Here is a 25,142-nt window from a genome sequence, read left to right as displayed (position 1 = left end):
CGTTGGTGGAACACAATCTACGCAAACGTATAAATTGTCCAGTGGGGACAGATTGGATCATGTGACCCGGATGGGAGGAGGTCGCATGTAGTAACGTATTGGTGGACGTAAGCTTCCGAAAATATATTGGTATGTAATTCACCCCTACTATCCTTTTTTAGTGTCACATCCAAAAATTCGATGCTCTCATGATCATATTTGTAGGTAATAAAAATATTTAACCTGTTCTTATTCAAAGCTGTCATGAAAGCCTGGAGATCATCACTAGATCCCTGCCAGATCAGAAGTATATCGTCGATGTACCGTGTCCAAGAGAGGACACAGCACAGCGACTGATCCGACAGGGAGAGGTCTCTCTCCCACAGCCCCAGGAACAGGTTAGAATAAGCAGGGGCGAAAGCTGCCCCCATAGCTGTTCCCTGGAGCTGCAGGAAGAAAGACCTCTTAAAAACACAAAAATTATGAGTCAAAGTAAATCTTAATAACTCAGTAATCAGTTCTCTGATGTCCCCAGGCAAGTTGGACATAATAAGTAAAAATGCTGTTGCACGAAGGCCATCTTCATGCCTGATGCTGGTGTATAGGGACTCAATGTCCCCAGTCACCAACATATCGTCCTCCAGATGCAGGCCATCTACCCGCCTCAACAACTCCCCAGTGTCTTTCAAAAATGATGGCAACCCCTCAACTAACGGCTGCAACTTGGAGTCTATCCACCGATTCACATGTTCTACAAAATTGCCACTGCCCGAGATAATGGGGCGACCAGGGGGTGTCTGCACGTCCTTATGGACCTTAGGCAATAAATAGAATGTCGAAATTGTTGGCTCATGTACAATAAGAGCAGTTGCCAATTCTTTGGATATGGTGCCCGCATCCTTAGCTCTATTAATGATGGTAAGCAGCTGTGCAGAATAGGCGGACAAGGGGTTAAATGTGAGCTTTTTGTAGCAGACCTTGTTATCCAATTGACGAAAGGCCTCCTTCTCATAGAGAACTTTAGGCCATACTACCACATTGCCCCCCTTGTCCGGCAGTTTAACACTAGGACTACTGGACTCGTGACCCCGCCTAGAACTACTGAAAGGAGTCATTTTGACTCCTTGCTTGTTTTCGTTTATTTTTAGAGTTTCATTTGTGGTTATTTATTAATAATTATATTTTTTGTAATGTATTATTATTGTGAGATCCAACAGTAATGCTTTTGATTGTTTTTTTTCTGCTTTTCTTATTTTTCTACAGAAAATAATAATAATTATAATAGACGTTTTTCAAACATTTTTTTTTTATTCAAGTGCACACATATAAACAACAACTGAAGAACAAAAAGCAGAGAAAATGTAGGTGGAGGAGCATAAAAATGAAAATATGGCGCAGAATTCACCTTCTAAACATTTGGTGTTTCGCATTTTAGGCATTGCCTTTGATTTATGGCAGTACATTGCCCACACAAAGACTTACCACAAGTCTTACAATTGCCGACAGATCTATTTTTCTTGCACTTTTCTTTGATCTGGCAAAATTTTGTTTGAACCATCACTTCTGAGCATGTAGAAACTTGGGACGTGGAACCCTTTTCCCTATCTGTGACATAAGGACCACTCAACTCTCTCACAAGCGTTTGCAAAAATGCCTTGCGTGACATTTTTTGGTACAGGTACAGAGCGGAGTTTCATACCTGAAGCTCCGCTCCGAACCCCGGGCTGGAGCCGCTGTCTGGGACGGAGCCGTGCTCGCGCGTAAGCAAGCGCTGCTCTGTCCCTGACAGCGGCTCCAGCCCGGGGTTCGGAGCGGAGCTTCAGGCATGAGCGGGCAGGTACGTCCTGTATTGCGGCAAGAATATCCAGATGGCTATTCAGCCAGAATTCTGCTAGTGTGCACAGGCCCTAACTCAGTGTGTGGAAGAACAAATAAATACACATAACTACTTACCTTCTGGATTTGTTCCTTCTGAGTCTTCAGATTCACTTGATATGTTCTGAGGAATTAAATCTTCATCACTGTCAGAATCAAATACATGTTCCTGCAATTCGGATTCGGATTCATCCTCCGGTATGGATTGCAAAGTAGCCAGAATATCCTGAGGCTTTATCAAACGTCTTCTCTCCATATTCCTCACAAATTCCATAATTCTATATAGTTCCCTGCTGAAAAATAGAAATGAAATGAAAACTAAAAGAAATAATAACTGTTCTGCCACCTTCAAAAGTAGGTGGGCTGAATCAGTTGACAGACAGCTAAACTATTTCATAACAATTCATACCTGTATGAGTCTTCAGAGCTCCTATGTCTGCGTCTGTTCTCTTTGTCTCTTCAGCTGAACTGAAAGTAAAGTTACTATCCAGAATACTGTCTCCTGCTAGGACCTTAGAAAAACACCACCCTTCATTAGCATAAGATAAGAGCCTAGAGTAAACAAGCTATTTTGTTCAGCATTACACAGTAATACAAGCAGGTAAAACACAAGGAAAATGTGAAAAGTTGACATGTAAATTGAACTACATCTATATGAACATCAGGGTAAATAAGACAGAGTGAAAAAATTATGCACAAAACTTTATAGCAACATTTAGTGACAAAAGGACCTCAAAATATAGTAGGGAGTCAAAATGACTCCCTTCAGTAGTTCTTGGTAAATTTTGAAAAAAACGCACAAATTTTTCACCAAAATTATTTATTCTCACAAAATCTTTTTTCACATCATATTTGAGGAAAAGTCACTGAGTTTCAAGCCGGAATTCTGAAAAATGTAGTCACAGAAGAGAAATAAAAAACGAAAGGAGTCAAAATGACTCCATCAGTAGTTCTAGTGTTAAATACCACATCCGTTAGGCCCTGAAGAACGCTCAGACGCACACGTTCCTCTCTAGTTAAATTGTCCCTATACACATATCGTGGGATCTCAAGGAGCTCCTTGCTCACTATCTGTACAAATAGGCCCACTTTAGGACATGAGGACAGGGGCAAGAACTTCTTAGATTTAGGACGTATAGATGATGGTACCTTACCTCCCTCAAGAGCATCGTGTTCGGCGGACAGATCTTCCAAGGCCCGAAGGGCTATTTGTTCTTCTTCTGTGGGAAACAATTTAGAGAGGTTGCCATCAAAAAAATATCTCTTAAAAATCAAAGATCGAGCGAATAAATGGAGATCTTTAACCGCCAAAAAGGCATCAAAAGGTGCGGCGGGTGAAAATGATAGGCCTTTCTCTAGGATAGCTAGATCAGTATGGGTGAATACATGGGTGTTCAAATTAATTACCTTATTATTAAACCTGGTGCCTACAGGCGAATGATTCTGGCGCCTATATGGATGGTAAACATGTCCCTGGCCCGCTCTCGGCGTCTCTATGCAGCATTGGGACCCGCCCCAGTCCTTCCCCCTGCATGACGCCGATGCTGGCCAGCGTTGTTGGTGTCTTGGTAACGGTGCGCGTCACTTCCGGTTCAGGACCGCTATTTCTGGTAGCGTGGATTACCGCGCGGTGACCGGGGATATAAAAAGGTGGATTGCCATTTGCCCAGCCAGGCCCCTTGAGAAAGGAAGGTCCAAAATGCGCGTCGGGGCGGATGCACTTCATCTGGGCATCGCTACAGCCGCTACCTGCTGACATCCACGGCCGTTACCTGCTGACATCCACGGGTAATTTTATAATTATTTTGGGCATTGTCCCCTTTCACTGTGGTTATTACTATGGGTAAAGGAGGTCGGTAGTGTGGCGGTTTTAATCCTCCTCCCATACATAGGCTTATGTGCTTATATGTAGGATTGATTATGGGAGTTCAGGGCATTGTGCCATATGAATAAACTGAGCACACAGGTGTAAGCCTATTTACATACTCTTTTGTACTATTCCTGTATTATACCTATAGGCTGAAGCATTTATTGTTTACTCATCAATTGTGTGCCTGGATTAGTGCGTCCCTTTGTGTGCATATGTGGAACTTCACTAACAGGTGTTTTTTACCCTGTCTCTTCCTATGCTGGTGATATGGATTTTTAAGCCTCTTTGTTATAATTTAATAAAATAATTTTGATCTTGAATATTACTTTGGCCTTTTGATCATCTTTTTTCTCTTGAGAATATATATGTTAGTTTGATGTTATGCATTTTTTATCCTATTATACACATGGAATATATCAAATACATGTGTTAACCCCTTCACGACCAATGACGCCACATAGGCGTCATGAAAACTGGTGCAAATCTGACCAGTGACGCCTATGTGGCGTCATGACTTTAAAGCCCCCCCTGCGGGTCGGGTGACCTAGGTCACTGAAAGGTCACCCGACCCGCAGATACAGGGGGCTTTGTTCTTCAGAATAGGGGGCGTGGCTTCGCCCCCACGTGACTACGATCGCTCTGATTGGCTGTTAAAAGTGAAACAGCCAATCAGAGCGATAGTAATATTTCATCAATGAAAATTGATGAAATATTACAATCCAGCCATGTCCGACGCTGCTGTAGCATCGGACATGGCTGGTGACAGCGATCCGACCCCCCCCCCCGTTAACGGGGAGGATCTGCCCCCCGCCACTGAATGACAGCGGCGATGTGCCGCCGCTGTCATCATCTCCCCCCCCCCCCGCCTTCCCTCCGCTCCCCCCCGGCTTCCGATTGCTCCCCCTCCCACCTCCCAGTACTCACCAAGTGCCATTATGGCTCCTGGTGTCCCGCGGTCCCGCAGTGCGCCCGCCGGCTCCAATTTCCATTCATTCATTTTGATCACTTTCACAGTGATCAAAATAGAATGAAATGTAAATAAACCCCCCGTTTATCACCCGCATAGGCAGGATCAACTAATAAAATAAAGAAATTATTTTTATTTTTCCATTAGGGTTAGGGTTGGAAAGAGGGTTAGGGTTGGAAAGAGGGTTAGGCTGTGTGCCCACGTAGCGATTTTTAAGCGTTTTTGCCGTGATTTTTGGCGTGAAAACTCTGCGAAAATGTTTAAAAATCGTGTACAGAACGACCCCCATGCATTCCTATGGCATTCCGCACATGCTGTGCTAATGCTGCGCTTTTTTCCGCGGCGAAATCGCATCACGGAAAAAATCGCAGCATGGTCATTCTTTTGTGCGGAATCGCAAAGAATTGCCGCGATTCCGCACCCATAGGAATGCATGAGAATCGCTTACTTCCCGCATGTGGCTATGCCCACCATGTGGGAAGTTAAGCGTCTCATGTGCGGTTGGTACCCACGGTGTGGGGGAGAGGCGACTGTCCTCCCAGGCCCTGGGTACCATACCCCTGTAAAAAAAAGAATAAAAAATAAAAAATCGGGGTAGATTTACCTTCCGGCGTCACGCGCTGCATTCCCGGCCTCAGCGTTCCCAGTAATGCCTTGCGGCACGGTCCTGTGATGACGTAGTCTCGCGTGACTCTAGCGGTCTCGCGAGATCGCTATAGCAACGCGAAGACCAACGTTATCACAGGTCTCGCAAGGCATTACTGGGAACGCTGAGGCCGGGAATGCAGCGCGGGACGCCGGAAGGTAAATATACCCCGATTTTTTTTTTTTAGCATTTTAACGTTCTATCTTTTACTATTGATGCCGCATAGGCGGCCTCAATAGTAAAAACCTTGTCACACTTGTCAAACACTATGTTTGACGAGTGTGACCAACCTGTCAATCACTTTCCAAGCGATGCTTCAAATCGCTTGGAAAGTGCTTGAATATCGCACGCAAAAATTGCGAACACAATCGCGGTGAAATCGCGAGGAAAAAACTGCGCGATTTCTGGGAAGGAGTCCGGTTTTTAAAACGCTACGTGGGCACATAGCCTTAGGGTTGGAAAGAGGGTTAGGGTTGGAATTAGGGTTAGGGTTGGAATTAGGGTTAGAATTAGGGTTGGAATTAGGGTTAGGGTTGGAATTAGGGTTATGGTTAGGGTTGGGATTAGGGTTAGGGGTGGGTTGGGATTAGGGTTAGGGATGTGTTGGGGTTAGGGCTGTGGTTAGGGGTGTGTTGGGGTTAGGGTTGGTTAGAATTGAGGGGTTTCCACTGTTTAGGCACATCAGGGGGTCTCCAAATGCGACATGTGCAACCAATGATTCCAGCCAATTTTGCGTTCAAAAAGTCAAACGGTGCTCCCTCCCTTCCAAGCCCCGACGTGTGCCCGAAACTCAGGAAAAATTGCACAACAACTTTGGGGGTCTAATTTCTCCTGGTACCCTTGGGAAAATAAAAAATTGGGGGCTAAAAAAATATTTTTGTGGAAATTTTTTTTTTTTAATTTTCACGTCTCTGCTTTATAAACTTCTGTGAAGCACTAGGGGGTTCAAAGTGCTCACCAGGCATCTAGATAAGTTCCTTGGGAGGTCTAGTTTCCAAAATGGGGTCACTTGTAGGGGGTTTCTATTGTTTAGGCACATCAGGGGCTCTGCAAACGTAACAATGACCGCAGACCATTCCATCAAAGTCTGCATTTCAAAACATCACTACTTCCATTCCGAGCCCTTATGTGTGCCCAAACAATGGTTCCCCCCATATATGGGGCACCAGCGTACTCAGGACAAACTGTACAGCAATTTTTGGGGTCCAATTTATCCTGCTCCCCCTGTGAAAATAAAAAATTGCTGGCTGAAAATCTTTTTTTTGAGGAAAAAAAAATATTTTTTATTTTCACGGCTCTGCGTTATAAACTTCTGTGACGCGCTTGGGGGTTGAAGGTGCTCACCACACATCTAGATAAGTTCCTTGGGGGGGTCTAGTTTCCAAAATAGGGTCACTTGGGGGGGGGGGGTTCCACAGTTTAGGTACATCAGACCCGCAGACCATTCCATCAAAGTCAGCATCTCAAAATGTCACTACTTCCCTTCCGAGCCCCGACATGTGCCCAAACAGTGGTTCCCCCCCACATATGGGGTACCAGCGTACTCAGGACAAACTGGACAACAACTTTTGGGGTCTAATTTATCCTCGTACCCTTGTGAAAATAAAAAATTGCGCACTAAAAAATAATTTTTTGGGAAAAATTTTTTTTTTTTTATTTTCATGGCTCTGCGTTATAAACTTTTGTGAAGCACTTGGGGGTTCACAGTGCTCACTATGCATCTAGATAAGTTCCTTAGGGGGTCTAGTTTCCAAAATGGGGTCATTTGTGGGGGAGCTCCAATGTTTAGGCACACAGGGGCTCTCCAAACAAGATATGGTGTCCGCTAACGATCAGAAGTAATTTGCATTTCAAAAAGTCAAATGGCGCTCCTTCCCTTCTGAGCCCTGCCGTGTGCCCAAACAGTGGTTCCCCCCCACATATGGGGTACCAGCGTACTCAGGACAAACTGGACAACAACTTTTGTGGTCCAATTTCTCCTGTTAGCCTTGTGAAAATTAAAAATAGTGTGCTAAAAATCATTTTTGAGGAAAAAAAAATATTTTTTATTTTCACAGCTCTGTGTTATAAACTTTTGTGAAGCACTTGGGGTTCAAAGTGCTCACTACACATCTAGATAAGTCCCTTAGGGGGTCTAGTTTCCAAAATGGGGTCACTTGTGGGGGAGCTCCAATGTTTAGGTACACAGGGGCTCTCCAAATGCGACATGGTGTCCGATAATGATTGGAGCTAATTTTCCATTCAAAAAGTCAAATGGTGCTCCTTCCCTTCCGTACCCTGCGGTGTGCTCAAACAGTGGTTTATGACCACATATGAGGTATCTGTGTACTCAGGAGAAATTTTTTAACAAATTTTAGGATCCATTTTATCCTGTTGCCCATGTGAAAATGAAAAAACTGAGGCTAAAAGAACATTTTTGTGAAAAAAAAGTACTTTTTTTTTTTTTACAGATCAATTTGTGAAGTATCTGGGGGTTCAAAGTGATCACTATGCATCTAGATAAGTTCCTTGGGGGGTCTAGTTTCCAAAATGGGATCACTTGTGGAGGAGCTCCAATGTTTATGCACACGGTTTCTCCAAACGTGACATGGCAACCGCTAAGTATTCCAGCATATTTTCCATTCAAAAAGTCAAATGGTGCTCCTTTCCTTCTGAGCCCTGCCGTGCTCCCAAACAGTGGTTTATGACCACATATGAGGTATCGGTGTACTCAGGAGAAATTGCCCAACAAATTTTAGGATCCATTTTATCCTGTTGCCCATGTGAAAATGAAAAAATTGATGCTAAAAGAAAATTTTTGTTGGAAAAATTAAAATATCCATTTTTTTCTTTCCACGTTGCTTTAGTTCCTGTGAAACACCTGAAGGGTTAATAATCTTCTTGAATGTAGTTTTGAGTAGCTTGAGGGGTGCAGTTTTTAGAATGGTGTCACTTTTGGGTATTTTCTGCCATATAGACCCCTCAAAGTGACTTCAAATGTGAGGTGGTCCCTAAAAAAAATGGTTTTGTAAATTTTATTGTAAAAATGAGAAATCGCTGGTCAACTTTTAACCCTTATAACTTCCTAACAAAAAAATATTTTGTTTCCAAAATTGTGCTGATGTAAAGTAGACATGTGGGAAATGTTATTTAGTAACTATGTTGTGTCACATAACTCTCTGGTTTAACAGAAAAAAAATTCAAAATTTGAAAATTGCAAAATTTTCTAAATTTTTGCCAAATTTCTGATTTTTTCACAAATAAACGCAAAAATTATCGATCTAAATTTACCACTAACATGAAGCTCAATGTGTCAGGAAAAAACAATCTCAGAATCGATAGGATCCGTTGAAGCGTTCCGGAGTTATTACCTCATAAAGGGACACTGGTCAGAATTGCAAAAAATGGCCTGGTCATTAAGGTCAAAATAGGCTTGGTCATGAAGGGGTTAAACCATGTGGTTAAGTCATACCTGGTGATGTTCAGAATGTGGAAAATGTTTTAACCGGAAATGGATTCTTGTTAGTCACCAGAGAACTCACACAGGGGAGAAGCCATATTCATGTTTAGAATGTGAAATTTTTTTTTTTTTTTTTTTTTTTTACAGAAATCAGTTCTTGTTAATCACCAGAGAAATCACACTTACAGTCATGGCCAAAAGTTTAGAGACTGACACAAATATTAATTTTTACAAAGTCTACTGCTTCATTTTTTCTAATGGCAATTTGCATATACTCCAGATTGTTATAAAGAGTGATCAGCTTAACAGCAATTACTTGCAAAGTCAATATTTGCCTAGAAAATGAACTTTATCCCCCAAAACACATTTCAACATCATTGCAGCCCTGCCTTAAAAGGACCAGCTAACATCGTTTCAGTGATTGCTCCATTAACACAGGTGTGGGTGTTGATGAGGACAGGGCTGGAGATCAATCTGTCATGATTAAGTAAGAATGACACCACTGGACACTTTAAAAGGAGGCTGGTGCTTGGCATCATTGTTTCTCTTCTGTTAACCATGGTTATCTCTAAAGAAACACGTGCAGTCATCATTGCACTGCACAAAAATGGCCTAACAGGGAAGAGTATCGCAGTTAGAAAGATTGCACCTCAGTCAACAATCTATCGCATCATCAAGAACTTCAAGGAGAGAGGTTCCCTTGTTGCCAAAAAGGCTCCAGGGCGCCCAAGACAGACCAGCAAGCGCCAGGACCATCTCTTAAAAGTTTCAGCTGCGGGATCGGGCTACCAGCAGTGCAGCGCTTGCTCAGGAATGGCAGCAGGCAGGTGTGAGTGCATCTGCACGCACTGTGAGGCGGAGACTCTTGGAGCAAGGCCTGGTCTCAAGGAGGGCAGCAAAGAAGCCACTTCTCTCCAGAAAAAACATCATGGACAGACTGATATTCTGCAAGAGGTACAGGGAGTGGACTGCTGAGGACTGGGGTAAAGTCATTTTCTCTGATGAATCCCCTTTTCGATTGTTTGGGACATCTGGAAAACGGCTTATTCGGAGAAGACCAGGTGAGCTCTACCACCAGTCTTGTCTCATGCCAACTGTCAAGCATCCTGAAACCATTCATGTGTGGGGTTGCTTCTCAGCCAAGGGAATGGGCTCTCTCTCAGTCTTGCCTAAAAACACAGCCATGAATAAAGAATGGTACCAGAATGTCCTCCAAGAGCAACTTCTCCCAACCGTCCAAGAGCAGTTTGGCGATCAACAATGCCTTTTTCAACATGATGGAGCACCTTGCCATAAAGCAAAGGTGATAACTAAATGGCTCAGGGAACAAAACAGAGATTTTGGGACCATGGCCTGGAAACTCCCCAGATCTTAATCCCATTGAGAACTTGTGGTCAATCATCAAGAGACGGGTGGACAAACAAAAACCTTCAAATTCAGACAAAATAAAAGCATTGATTTTGCAAGAATGGACTGCTATCAGTCAGGATTTGATCCTGCAAATATTGACTTGCTGCATTAACTCATTCTAACTGTCAATATAACCTTTTGCTACTCATAATTTGATTGCAATTATATTTCTGTATGTGATAAAAACATCTGACAAACACACATAAAAACCAGAGGCCAGCAGATCATGTGAAAATGTAATATTTGTGTCATTCTCTAAACTTTTGGCCATGACTGTACATTCAGAATGAGGGAAATGTTTTACAGAGAAATTGCATCTTATCTTACATCACAGAACTCACACAGAGGAGAAACAATTTTTATGTTCAGAACTTTGGAAATATTTTGACCGGAAATCGACTTTTGTTGAGCTCCAGAAAATTCACACAGGAAAAGTTATTTTCATGTTCATGTTGTGGGAAAGTTTTAACAATAACGATACCTTCTCAAACACCAAAAATCCCATATGGCGAGAAGGCATTATCATACCTAGAATATGACTTTCACGGGGAGAAATGATATATTTTGATAAATTATACAAAAAACATAATACACTAAATAAGAAAGGGAAATTACTTTAGAACTTGCCATATTCCAGTTTCCAAGTTCCTAAAGCCAAGAAAAAGTCAAGGAAATTCTGAGCTGCCAATCCTCCCTGTTATGTAGACCTTTGTAGATGAAGCATCTTTATGTCTCCACACAAGGTCTTTGAACACATTTTCTATGATTTATAAATGCTTTTTCTTTTCAATATAGTATTTGAGAGCACAAATAAAGTGGTGGGAAAATGGGCCACTTTTCTTTCAATCAGACATTTTTTTATCCTGTTTTTTTTAAAAGGAAATTACACTAAAATGTCTGTAATCACCTATTCTCTTCTCCCAAAGCAAAATGTGGGGGTAAAATTATCTATACAGAAACCTCATTATTCAGGAGCAAAAATATATTTTGTGTCATCAATTTCCAAGTACCAGAGCGTTTGTTATTTTTCCTAACTACCATAGTAACAATCAGCACCCTGCAGTCACATAGCGAGATGCTAATGCAACGTTTACCACCTGGATGAGACGGTCGCTATTGACCACAGTTTCTTAGGACTTAAACAAGCCGTGCATTTAGTATTATGTAATAGTATGTGACAATGAGAAAACGGCCTCTGCATCGTGAAGTTCCAACCATCATAAATACAAAATCTTTGCTACATCTCTTTCTATGTTTTTCCTTATTGTCTCCAGTAATTGTGTTATTACCGTAGGATCCTTTATGATGTTACAATTTTCCTCCCATTCAGATTCATACAGTTTCTGATCCTCTCAATGGAGATCTTCTATATAAGAAAATGTTTCTGATTTACACGTCAAGGATGGATAAGAACAGAGACAAGATGGTTGAGAGGATATTACACCTCACCCTAGAGATCCTCTTCCGGCTTACTGGAGAGGTGAGAGATTCTGATGACGTCACATTACATCATTCTTATCTATGGGAATAACAGATGGACAGAACTGGAGAGGTGAGGACTCTGGAAATGTCTGTAGTGAGATTTATTAATGTGTCTCTCCATAACCAGGGTTACACAGTAGTGAAGAAGACCTCTAGTGAGCGCTGTCAGGACCCTGAGTCTGAGAGATGGGGAAGATCCCTGAGCCCAATCACAGGGCCTCCACCTCACCCCGTGATACATGAGGACATCAATGACCAGAAGATCCTAGAACTCACCTACAAGATGATTCAGCTGTTAAATGGAGAGGTGACACTGCTGGGAATGCTGGAACATTATACGGTAGCGCTATGAAGGGATCGAGGGGGTGACGATATATCTGTATGTGTCAGGTTCCTATAAGATGTCAGGATGTTGCCGTCTATTTCTCCATGGAGGAGTGGGAGTATTTAGAAGGACACAAAGATCTGTACAAGGACGTCATGATGGAGGTTCCCCAGCCCCTCACATCACCAGGTAAAAGACAGGACTAAACACACACTGCCTATAATTATCTGTATGTAAGGAATGAATTCAGTCCCTGTATGTGTTTCCTTTAGATCTATCCAGTAAGAGGCCAACACCAGAGAGATGTCCCCGTCCTCTTCCACAGGACTGTAAACAAGAAGAACCCGATGTTCCTCAGGATCATCAGGTAGATGGAGAGAAGGTGACATGAGATCTCCCCTATGATGTGTAGACGGCTGTGAAGGTCTTGTTCTCAGTCTTGATTTATCCACCAGTATTATATGTTTTATACTTGTGCAATGACAATGGTGGAGATGGCAGGATTAGAACTGATCATAGATGTGACTTCTCCATCAGTGACTTTTACCATATTTTTTTCAGGGTAAAGATCTGACCCATATTAATACCACAGAGACATATGTGAAGGGTGACAAGCGGTGTAAAGAGGAGATTCCTACATATGACTACCCAGGTGAGTAGTAACCACTAAATGCAGAGAAGTCACCGATACTTTTCAATCACTGGCTGCTATGATACTGGTGGAGCACGGCTGCAATCTAATGGCTGGAGAAGCATGAGCGGGGAACAGCAAGCAGTAGTTGAAGTTTTTGGAATTAGCCCCAGGAATCATAGGAACAGGAGAGTAGAGGAGTGTGGAAAGTCTGGGTAAAACAGTTCTCAGTAGCTGGAGACTGGAATTAGACTAAAGGCTAGACACATTATTCAAGCAGTGTGTGAGAGTTCCATGTAGCTATTGGTAACTCCAAAAATGTGTACTTTTATTGTTTATACTGTATATTTTTCATACAAATATTTATTTATGGATACAATATCTTTTTTATTTTTTTTTTTATATTGTGACAATTATTTACAAAAAAAGTTTGTTTTTTTTTGTTTTTTTTTTGTCCCACTCTAGGACTATCATTTTTTGCAGGCTGATTGCTTGTACAGCATGGGGATGCAGCAGCTTCTCTGTGCTGTACAAACTGTCAGCTCTGCACTGACAGACAAAGCTGCTGATCATGCACTGCACATGATCAAGCAACTTTCCTAGCTCTGGTGACCGGATGTTGGGTCACCTTGGCATCAGTCGGCACCTAGCGTCACGCCGCGGGGTCTCTGATCCAAGGGCAGAGGGGGTTTCATCGCTATTTCGGCTCCCGGAATGCTGCGTTTGATTGCAGCATTTAGGGGGTTAAAGTACTGGCTGTCAGCATCAGCTTATACCCGGCATCGATCGCGCACGCACAGCTTGTGTGCGTGCACGATCACCATGACATAATAATCCATCCCCGTCAATAAGGCCCAGGACACAGGGACGTATTATTATGTCACATATCAGAAAGGGGTTAAAGATAATATGGTTTTCCTATAGGAGCCCAATCTACTGCACTCCCAGAACATGTGTAGCAAATGTGCATTTTCAGTTCCACATCTTGGACAATCTGCATTTGGACGTATTCCAATTCTACCAATTCTAAAAAGAAAGCTCGGTGTTCTATATACGCTATAAATAAGGTAGATCTGCGAGAGCCTCTGAGATTCACATGGGGACATTCTAGGAGTGAGTTCCAACACTTATTTCCACTGTTCTTCCATAATGGGCCCCACATCTAAGTATAGGGATATTTTGTCCTCTTGCACTGTGGATTTAGTGTATATTTCTCTATAGTGTGTTCTTAATGTGGACAACATACCTGAAGTGTCTGTAATTATTTCCCCTTCTACTGATACTAGTTTAATTATATGTATAGACCCATTTTGCGCCTTTACCATTGTTGCCATAAAAAAATTCCCGCACTTTCCTCCTCAATAAAATAGAAAATAAAAATCTAACTATGGGACGTCATCCCCGTTAGAAGATCAGTCATGTCCCTCTGAGATGACTCCACTGCTGCCTATTTGTTTCCTATGGATTATCTATGTACCGTAGTTAGCCTCTTGCATCATGATCTCTTGCTGCGGTTCCTGTGATTTCTCCTGTGTTTTGCATTTTATTTTGCTGATTTCTCTTCTGCAAATTCCCCAAATGAAAGCCTTAATCATATCCCATACTACTTCCCCCCCCCCCCCCCGGGCTGTTCCCTCATTGTTGCGGGAGTATTCCAAAATCCTAGATGGGAGGGACCATTTAATGGCTTGTAGCCAATAAGGATGTAGCCTGTTTGGCACGCAGTCTCCTTTTTACGTTCATGGAGAAGAAAGGTAATTATAACGCCCTCAAAACCTAGCAACAGTCATAGATAAATCCAAATATGTACTCCAATAATAGCCAACAACCTCTAGCCATGCAAAAAAAGCTATCTCTGACAATTGAGTGCTAACCAGGGCCCAGATTATAGAGGAGATAAGGGTGGCTTACAGTGAACAGCAGAGCCTTAACACAGGAAAGCTTCCAGGCGCTCTCAACTGAGCAGACTACTCCTGCACTGCAGAATGAAACTTACACCGTTTAATATGAAGGTGAAGTGCTTTTAATCAGTGCAGGAGTAGGAGAAATCAGATGCTGTGGTCTTCTGGTTCCTCTCTGTCACGGTAAATCCATGACAGCAGATATTTTTGGAATATTTTGCAGGAACAATGTAATGGGGGCACTGCTTGTGGTTACCTAGCAAATAAAAAAATTGCTATCACAGACAGGCTTGGTGCTAGCAACTTTATTTTCCAGATTTCAGGAATTCCCCGCTTGTCACCCTTTAACCCTTATACATAGACCTGAAGTTATACTTGGACCTGGTATGAATGGGTCACCGTGGAGAAAAAAACAAAACAAGCTAAGCCCCAGAAAAACCAGAGAGGTTGGTAACTATGCAGATTGTAGATCCCTGATCCTAACCACACAACTAGCAGCAGCCATGGAGCGTACCTACTTTGAACCTAGACGCCTCGTCACGGCCGGAGGACTAAATAAGCCTAAAGCAAGAAAAGAGGAAAACTAACTGCCCCAGAGCAGACCCCAAAGAAATAGACAGCCCCCACACATGTATTGACGGTGAAACAAGATGAAAACACAAACATAGGCAGGAAAATAGGCTGATCAAACGATGGGGCCCAAACTAACCAGAAAGGATAGGAAAGGAAAGACACTGTCTGCAATCTGCCAAAAACCCTACAAAAATAATGTACAACACTTCTAATACGAAACTCACCCTGAAGTCACTAGACTTCTCCCACTATATCAGCACTCTGAAATATTCTGTGGCAGAGCAAAAAGAGGCAAATCTAATAAGGGACAAAAAGCAAATTGGCAAATACAGATAAGTAAGAGTGAAAATTCAGCACAGCACCAGCCAGGGCTGGCTGACCACACAAAAAACTGAATAGACCAACAAAATCAAGTGTGAACATTAGCAGAAAAACTTAGCGTGACCTGACTGGAACAGCGCTGAGAACCAAGAGTTGACAAGCCAGAAGGAATCACCAGCACCAGAATAGGGCGTCGGCTGTCTTAAATCCAGTCTGAGATTCCTGAGATCCAATCGTCATCCTTATCAGGTGGCAAATCTCTACTGATTAAATCAGCCTCACTACCTCCTGTTACCACCAGAGGGAGCCTGGAAGGAGAACTCACAACTGGTAGACCAGAAAATGAACTCACAACAGTACCCCCCCCTTGAGGAGGGGTCACCGAACCCACATCCACGCCACCAGGCCGATCAGGATGGGCCTGGTGAAAAGCACGAACCAATCTATTGGCATGAATATCAGAGGCAGAGACCCAAGAATTATCCTCCTGGCCATAACCCTTCCATTTGACCAAATACTGGAATCTCCGTCTAACCAAACGAGTATCCAATATTTTCTCTACCTCATATTCCACATTGTCTTCAACCAACACAGGGTCAGGAGGTGCTGCCATAGGAACAACTGGCTCAACAAACCTCTTCAACAGAGATTTGTGAAATATGTTATGGATCTTGAACGTTACTGGAAGAGCCAATCGAAAAGAAACAGGATTAAGAATCTCCAAAATCTTATAAGGTCCAATAAATCTTGGCTTAAATTTTGGAGATGCAACCTTCATAGGAATATTCTTAGACGACAACCAAACTATATCACCTGCTTTAAACCGGGGACCAATGGTCCTATGCCGGTTGGAAAATCGCTGGGCCTTTCTCTGAGAGAGTGACAAGTTATCCACCACTAGGTCCCATATCTGCTGCATTCTCTCAACCACAGTGTCCACACCTGGGCAGAATGAAGATTCCACTTGCCCTGAAGAGAATCGAGGATGAAACCCAAAATTACAGAAAAAGGGTGACATCAAAGTGGCAGAACTAGCTCTATTATTCAGCGTGAATTCGTCCAAGGGCAAAAATGAGACCCAATCATCCTGATCACCAGATATAAAACATCTTAAATAAGACTCCAAGGTCTGGTTTGTTCTCTCAGTCTGTCCATTGGTCTGGGGGTGAAACGCGGAGGAGAAGGATAACTGAATTCCCAGATTGGAACAAAAGGCTTTCCAAAATCTGGACACAAACTGGACTCCTCTGTCGGACACAATGTTCTCAGGAATCCCATGTAATCGAACCACCTGTTGTAAAAACAAGGGCACCAACTCAGCAGAAGATGGCAACTTTGGGAGTGGTACAAGATGGACCATCTTCGAAAATCTATCACAAATCACCCAGATAGCAGTCATTCTCTGAGAGACAGGAAGATCAGAAATAAAATCCATTGAGATATGGGTCCATGGCCTCTTGGGCACCGGCAGGGGCATCAGCAACCCACTAGAATGAGAACAAGGTTTAGACCGAGACCAAGTCCCACAGGACTGTACAAAATTCCTGACATCACGAGATAAGGCCAGCCACCAAAAAGACCGACTCACCAAATCTCTGGTACCAAAAATACCTGGATGACCAGCCAATGCGGAGCAATGAATTTCAGACCTCACTCTCTTTCTCCACTGGTCAGGAACATACAATTTTCCCATAGGGCAACGCTCAGGTTTATCCCCCTGAAATTCCTCCAGGGCGCGTCTCAAATCGGGCGAAATGGCAGAAAGAACTACCCCCTCACCTAGGATGGTAGTAGGCTCGGTCACATTAAGAGAATCGGCAAAGAAACTTCTAGAAAGGGCGTCTGCCTTAACATTCTTAGTGCCCGGAAGAAAAGAGACCACAAAATAATTAAAACACGTGAAAAACAAGGCCCATCTAGCCTGTCTAGGATTCAAGCGTTTGGCCGACTCCAGATAAATCAAATTCTTGTGATCGGTGAGGACCACAACTTGATGTCTAGCTCCCTCCAACCAATGTCTCCATTCCTTAAATGCCCATTTCATGTCCAACAATTCCCGATTACCCACATCATGGTTGCGTTCAGATGGGGAGAACTTTCGAGAAAAGAAGGCACAGGGATTCATCTTAGAAGTTACAGGGTCTTTTTGCGACAAAACAGCTCCTGCACCAATCTCAGAAGCATCTACCTCCACCTGAAATGGAAGTGAGACATCAGGTTGCTGTAAAACTGGAGCTGAAGTAAATCTCCGCTTAAGCTCCTGAAATGCTGAGACAGCCTCAGGAGACCAATTCAGCACATCAGCACCCTTCTTGGTCAGATCAGTCAGTGGTTTTACAATACCAGAAAAATTACCTATAAATTTACGATAGAAATTAGCAAAACCCAAAAACTTCTGGAGGGCCTTCATAGAAGTAGGCTGAACCCAATCATAAATGGCCTGTACCTTGGCCAGGTCCATTTCAATAGTCGACGGAGACCAGATAAATCCCAAAAATGAAATCCTCTGTACACCAAAGAGGCATTTCGATCCCTTAACAAGCAGGGAATTCTCCCTCAAAAACCCAAACACAGTCCGGACGTGTTCCACATGAGAATCCCAATCACTAGAAAAGATCAAAACATCCAGATAGATGATCAAAAACTTATCCACAAAGTCACGGAAAATATCATTCATAAAGGACTGGAAGACAGAAGGGGCATTAGTGAGCCCAAAAGGCATCACCAGGTACTCAAAATGTCCCTCCGGAGTATTAAACGCCGTCTTCCATTCATCCCCGTGCTTGATGCGAATAAGATTATATGCCCCCTGAGGTCAAGCTTAGTAAACCAGCAGGCACTCTTAACTCTGGAGAATAAATCAGACATCAGAGGTAACGGATACTGATATTTAACCGTCATCTTGTTAAGGGACCGATAATCAATACACGGTCTTAATGAACCATCTTTCTTGGCCACAAAAATATCCCAGCACCTAAAGGTGACGAGGATGGTCTAATATGACCCTTCTCCAACGACTCCTTAATATAGGATCGCATAGCATCATGTTCGGGTACTGATAAGTTGAAATCCGACCCTGGGGAAATTTACACCCAGGCATCAACTCAATTGCACAGTCATAACTCCTATGAGGAGGCAAAGACGCAGACTTACTCTCACTACATACATCAGAAAAATCGGCCTGATAATCAGGAATATCATGAGACTGAGGAGAGGTGGAGGAAACAGGAGCATCCCTAAGAACACACTGACAACCCCAACTCACCACAGACCCAGATTTCCCATCCAAAACTGGATTATGAGTTTGCAACCAGGGAAAACCCAGAACAATAGTATCATGCAAATTATGCAGCACCAAAAATTTACAACTTTCTTGGTGGTCTGAGGCAACTCGTATTATCACCTGGGTCCAAAACAGGTTTATTCTCCGCCAAAGGAGTAGCATCAATACACCTCAAAGGAATAGGCGTCCGCAGAGGCGTCATAGAAAAACCACAATGTTTAGCAAAGTCCAAATCCATCAGATTCAAAGCTGCTCCTGAATCCACAAAAGCCTTAGTGGAAAACGTGGATAAGGAGCAGATCAGAGTAATTGCCAAAAGGAACTTAGGTTGTACCCTGTCCACAGCAAATGTGTGTGTAAAACGTTTCTCTCGTTTAGGGCAGACAAATGGTATGAGAGGCGTCTCCACAGAAAAAACACAGCTTATTACGCCTTCTAAACTCCTGACGTTGCGCCCTAGACAAAACCCCATCACATTGCATAGTTTCAGGCGTTTGTTCAAAAGGTGGCAGCGCCTCCCGTGTAGTGTTACGTTCACATAAACGCCGATCAACTTGAATGGCTAATGGCATAGAATCATCCAGACCAGAGGGAACAGGAAATCCCACCATAATATCTTTTATGGTTTCTGATAAACCCTTCCGAAAGAGAGCTGCCAATGCACTACATTTCATGTAGTAAGGACCGCCCACTTTCGGAATTTTTGACAGTATAACTCTGCAGAATCCTGACCCTGGTTTAATGCCAACAGGGTTCTCTCAGCTTGTTCAACAGCATTAGGTTCATCATACAACAACCCCAAGGCCTGAAAAAATGCAACCACATTAGTCAGAATAGGATTTTCAGGTGTCAGAGAAAAAGCCCAATCCTGGGGATCGCCGCGCAGCAAGGAGATGACAATTTTAACCTGCTGCGCAGAGCTCCCCGATGAGTTAGGCTTCAAAGCAAGAAATAATTTACAATTGTTCTTAAATTTCAGAAATTTAGACCGATCCCCAGAAAACACATCAGGAGTAGGGATCTTAGGTTCAGCAGCATGTGACTGAATGAGGTAGGTGGAAATTCCCTGCACTTCAGCAGCAAGTTGCTCCACACGATCAGACAATTGCTTAATCTCCATTAGGGAAAAAAAAAATCCTCCTACGGCCCCAGAGAAAAAGAGGAAAACATACATTAAAAAAAAAAATCCAGACACTTTTTTCTTTTCCTTTTTTAACAACCTTTTCCTGCTTTTGAGTACCCTAGAATCTGCAGTATGGCTGGTGATTCTGTTATGAATGGGTCACCGTGGAGAAAAAAACAAAACAAGCTAAGCTCCAGAAAAACCAGAGAGGTTGGTAACTATGCAGATTGCAGATCCCTGATCCTAACCACACAACTAGCAGCAGCCGTGGAGCGTACCTACGATGAACCTAGACGCCTCATCACGGCCGGAGGACTAAATAAGCCTAAAGCAAGAAAAGGGGAAAACTAACTGCCCCAGAGCAGACCCCAAAGAAATAGACAGCCCCCACACATGTATTGGCGGTGAAACAAGATGAAAGCACAAACATAGGCAGGAAAATATGCTGAGCAAGCGATGGGACCCAAACTAACTAGAAAAGGATAGGAAAGGAAAGATACTGTCTGCAATCTGCCAAAAACCCTACAAAAATAATGTCCAACACTTCTGATAACAAAATTAACCCTGAAGTCACTAGACTTCTCCCACTATATCAGCACTCTGAAATATTCTGTGGCAGAGCAAAAAGAGGCGAATCTAATAAGGGACAAAAAGCAAATTGGCAAATACAGATAAGTAAGAGTGAAAATTCAGCACAGCCCCAGCCGGGGCTGGATGACCACACAAAAAACTGAATAGACCAACAAAATCAAGTGTGAACATTAGCAGAAAAACTTAACTTGATCTGACTGGAACAGCGCTGAGAACCAAGAGTTGACAAGCCAGAAGGAATCACCAGCACCAGAATAGGGCGTCGGCTGTCTTAAATCCAGTCTGAGATTCCTGAGATCCAATCGTCATCCTCCTTATCAGGTGGCAAATCTCTGCTGATTAAATCAGCCTCACTACCTCCTGTTACCACCAGGGGGAGTCTGGAAGGAGAACTCACAACTGGTGGACAAGAAAATGAACTCACAACAGGGACTCCTGTTCTGAATGAGTCACCGGAGGAGGAAAAAACAAAAATGCAAGCTAAGTCCAGAAAACCGGAGAGGTTGGTAGCTAGCGGATTGCAGACCCCTACTAACAGTAGACATGGAGCGTTCCTACGCTGGTCCTAGATGCCTCTTCACAGCCGGAGAACTAAATAAGCCTAAAGAAAGAAAGGGGAAATCTAAACTGCCCCACAGCAGACCCCAAAGCAATAGACAGCCCCCAACATGTATTGTCAGTGAAAACAGATGAAAACACAAACACAGACAGAAAGACAGGCAGAGCAAACGATGGGGCCCAACTAACTAGATAGGAAATGACAGAAAAGATGCTGGCTGCAATCTGCAAAAACCCTACCAAAATTTCCCAACACGTCTGATAGGAAAAACAGCCCTGAAGTCACTAGACTTCAAAATCCCTATATCAGCACTCCGATATATTCTGAAGACAGAGCAAAAGAGATTTAACCGATCAGGGACAAAAATGGAAATTCAGTAGATCCCCAGCCGGGGCTGGCAGAACACAAAACTAAGCAAATCAGACAAAATCTCATGGAACAATAACAGAGCAAAACTTAGCTTTAGAAGACAGGACCTGAACTGGAGGCCAGAGCTCAGTGCAGAGAAATCACCAGCAACCCTACAGGGCGTCGGCTGCCTTATATCCACTCAGAGATTCCGGATGTCCAATCGCAATCCACCTGTTCAGGTGACAGGTTTCTCCCATCCAAATCAGTTTCACCATCTCCTTTCACCAGCAGAGGGAGTTCATCGGACATCAAAGGTGAACGAGAAAATCAGCTCACAACAGACCCCTAGGCAGAGGCCATGGAGTTAGCTGCTGTTTGGTGGTGCTATATAGCAAGAAGACTAAAGAATACTCAGGTAGTTTTGGCAGAACCAGGAAGACAGAGAAAATACAAAATCGGAAGACACAAGAATAGTTTATAAAGTGGCTGGAGTCACAACAGGATATAAATACACATGTCCTGAGCTGAGCACAGAGGTCTGAACCATAGGAAAACAAGGCTGTATCTGACAGCTTCCGGCTTTATACCTCAAGATTTAGTAGGGTGTATTGCTTTCCAATTGGATGAAGCAGGGAGCTGATTACTCCAGCCAGACTACACTACAAACATGCCATTTTGTTACCCAACACATCATGCCTAGATTGTGCTCCAGGAGACACGCACACCATAAATTGTTAAGTAAGTTCTTTTGTGGGGATTTGTTTTTTGTGGGATGAATAGAAGTTTTTATTGGTATAATTTTTACCTACATAACATTTTGTGGTGGCTTTTTATTCCAATATTTGGAGGCAGAATAAACAAACAGTTGAACACGACGCTTTACTTTTTCTCTTCATGAGGTTTATTAGACTGTCTTCCGTCATTGTATTAGTGAATAATTCAATGGACATTTTAATTAGAAATGGTCAAAAAGAGGGATTTTTGGTACTTACCATAAAATCTCTTTCTTGGAGCCTTCATTGTGGGATACAGGTAACTATGGGGTGTGTTCTGCTGGCCCTAGGAGGCTGACACTAAGCAAAAAAAGGAAAATAGCCCCTCCTCCGCAGTATACACCCACTGACAGGCACAAAGCAACCCTGGGTGTTAAAGCAGTAGGAGAAGCAACCAGAAGCTCAACATTGTACCAACCCAAAACAACAGCACGTAGGCCAACAACGTTACAAACATTCAGGGAGGGTGCTGTGTCCCCCAATGAAGGCTCCAAGAAAGAGATTTTACGGTAAGTACCAAAAATCACTCTTTATCGCTTCATTGGGGCACACATGTAACTATGGGATGTCCAAAAGCAGTCCCAAGGGTGGGAAATGGAAAAAGATATGTAAAGAAAAAATGGGCTTAGGTCAGCCGGTGGGAAACTGCCGCCTGCAGTACCTTCCTACCCAGGCCTGCGTCAGCCAAGGCGTGGATATTAACCCCGTAAAACCTTGCAACGGTGTGTAAGGACGACCAGGTTGCAGCTTTGCAGATTTGCAAAGCCGAAGCCTGGTGACGAACAGCCCAGGAAGCCCCGACGGCCCTGGTGGAGTGAGCCTTCACTCCCGGAGGAGGCTGTTTGTCCTGAACGCGGTATGCCTCCAGTATCACCACTGGAAGAAGGCCTTCAACATCTGTGATAGATGCGTGAGGATGCTGGTTTGCTCACCCTAATCATTGTCTGCATGACCTTGTGAGATAATCCAGCTACCTTCAGGACTGCGGCCTCAACGGCCATGCCGTTAAACTCAAGAGACTGAGAACTCGGGTGGAAGAGGGGGCCTTGTGAGAGGAGATCTGGACGGTCTGGAAGCCTCCAGGGGATGTCCATGAGCATGTTCACCATCTCCTGGGTACCAAGCCCTTCTTGGCCATTCTATCAAAAGAACAGGAATCCCTTCTGCCTTTATATTTTTTACGATTCTCGGAATCAAGGGAGGAGGCAGAAAAAGATAAGGCAGCTGAGACTGTGACCATGGGATCACTAGGGTATCACAAACGATGGCCATCGGGTTCCGGGACCTGGCCATGAAATGAGGAACCTTGTGGTTCTTCCGAGATGCCATTAGGTCGACGTCCGGAATGCCTCACCTCTGACATATCTGGTTGAAGACAGCGGGGTTGAGAGACCACTCACCTGATGCGAGACCCTGATGACTCAGAAAAACGGCTGCCCAATTTTCCACCCCTGTAATTTGAACGGCTGATATGGCAGGGACGTAACGCTCCACCCATCTCAGAATTTTTGTCACCTCTGTCATGACCTGTTTGCTGCGAGTGTCGCCTTGGTGGTTTATGTAAGCCACGGCCGTGGCATTGTCTGACTGAATGTGCGGAGCAGCAAGAAAGATTGCCCTGATTTCCAAGATATTGATGGGGAGAAGGACTTCTTGAGCATCCCAATGACCCTGCGCTGTGTGATAAAGGAAGACCGCTCCCGAAACAAGGAGACTGGCGTCGGTGGTGATGACCTGCCACCGGGGAGGGAGAAAGGACCTCTCGCGCAGGACTGAGGCGGATAGCGGCCACCAAGTCAGAGATTACCTTACCTTGAGAGGCAGAAGTACCGGTCGGTCCATGGAGACTTTTTTCTTGTCTCAAACAGGCAAGAGGGCCAGCTGAAGAGGACAGGTGTGGAACTGGGCGTAATGCACTGCTTCAATGGAGGCAGTCCTCTTCCCCAGAACCCTCATGCAGGACCGAAAGGGAATAGGAGCTGGTCACCTTAGAGAGCGGATTCCCTGATAGAGAGACGAAAACTTCTCCTTCGGAAGAATGACACGGGCCTGGGTCGTATCGAACTCCATACCCAGGAACACCAGGCACTGAGCTGAGATCAGGGAAGACTTTTCTCTGTTGACTACCCAGCCGAGACGGACGAGAGTGTCCAGAGTGATCTGAAGACTCTGGTCGCAGTCTCGGTGGGACAGTCCCTTGATCAGGAGATCGTCCAGGTAGGGGATTATAAGAATCCCATTGGAGCGAAGGATGGCCATGACCGCTGCCATGACATTCGTGGACACCCTGGGGGCGGACGCCAGGCCAAAAGGAAGAGACCGCAAACTGATAATGATCCTCCTGGATCGCAAACCGAATCTCTGGTGCTGTGCACAAAAAGGAATGTGGAGATAAGCATCCTGGATGTCTACAGAACAAAGAAACTCTCCCGGTTATATGGAGGCGATCACTGAGCGTAAGTACTCCATCCTGAACTGGCGGATCCAAACGTGGTGGTTCAACTGCTTGAGTTCCAGGATCGGATGGAGCGATCCGTCTTTTTTCGGGACTACAAACAGGTTGAAGTAGAACCCGGAAAACCATTCATTCCAACGAACGGGTACGATTACTCCTGAGTGTAAAAGGGAAGAGACGGCTTGAAGAACCCCTGGGGCTCAACACGGAAGTTTTGGCGGGTGAGACAAAGAAACGTCTTCCTGGGGGGAAGAAAAGTCAATCTTGTAACCGGACGTGACTATTTCTCTGACCCAGGCATCGTCGACGACTGACAACCATGCGTCCTTGAAGAGAAGACGTCGGTCTCTCACCCTGGAAAGATTTCCAGGTGGGGGTGACCCATCACTTAGAGGAAAATCTGTGAGAACGGGACCCAGAGGGCTTGGAGGAGCGGCCCTTTGACCTCCACTGAAGTGCCGGTTTGAAGAATGGTTTCCTTCTTTCCCTTGGGGTGGATGAGTGGTCCTGCTGAGAGGAAGTCCATGAAGGGGAAAAAGGTCGAAAGGAACGAAAAGGCAGGGTCGCTTTCTGGAAGAGAAGTACTCT

At 44.0% G+C, this 25,142-nt stretch overlaps 1 protein-coding gene across 1 annotated transcript in view; it reads left to right on the top strand.

Moving 5' to 3' along the window:
• LOC141052923 (uncharacterized) overlaps nucleotides 1-25,142 on the top strand; it is a 70,940-nt gene that overhangs the window by 39,238 nt on the left and 6,560 nt on the right. Inside the window, exons 8-12 of the mRNA XM_073550244.1 lie at nucleotides 11,517-11,666; nucleotides 11,796-11,975; nucleotides 12,059-12,182; nucleotides 12,266-12,360; nucleotides 12,555-12,645. Of these exons, the coding sequence (XP_073406345.1) occupies nucleotides 11,517-11,666; nucleotides 11,796-11,975; nucleotides 12,059-12,182; nucleotides 12,266-12,360; nucleotides 12,555-12,645 (640 nt within the window). The remainder of the gene's footprint in view (nucleotides 1-11,516; nucleotides 11,667-11,795; nucleotides 11,976-12,058; nucleotides 12,183-12,265; nucleotides 12,361-12,554; nucleotides 12,646-25,142) is intronic.

The sequence above is a fragment of the Dendrobates tinctorius genome, unplaced genomic scaffold (genome assembly GCF_039654945.1).
Source record: "Dendrobates tinctorius isolate UK_male_01 unplaced genomic scaffold, ASM3965494v1 ptg000164l, whole genome shotgun sequence".
Lineage (NCBI taxonomy): Eukaryota > Metazoa > Chordata > Amphibia > Anura > Dendrobatidae > Dendrobates > Dendrobates tinctorius.
Note: the sequence above shows the minus strand (reverse complement) of the source record. Positions and strands in the feature narration are given on the sequence as shown.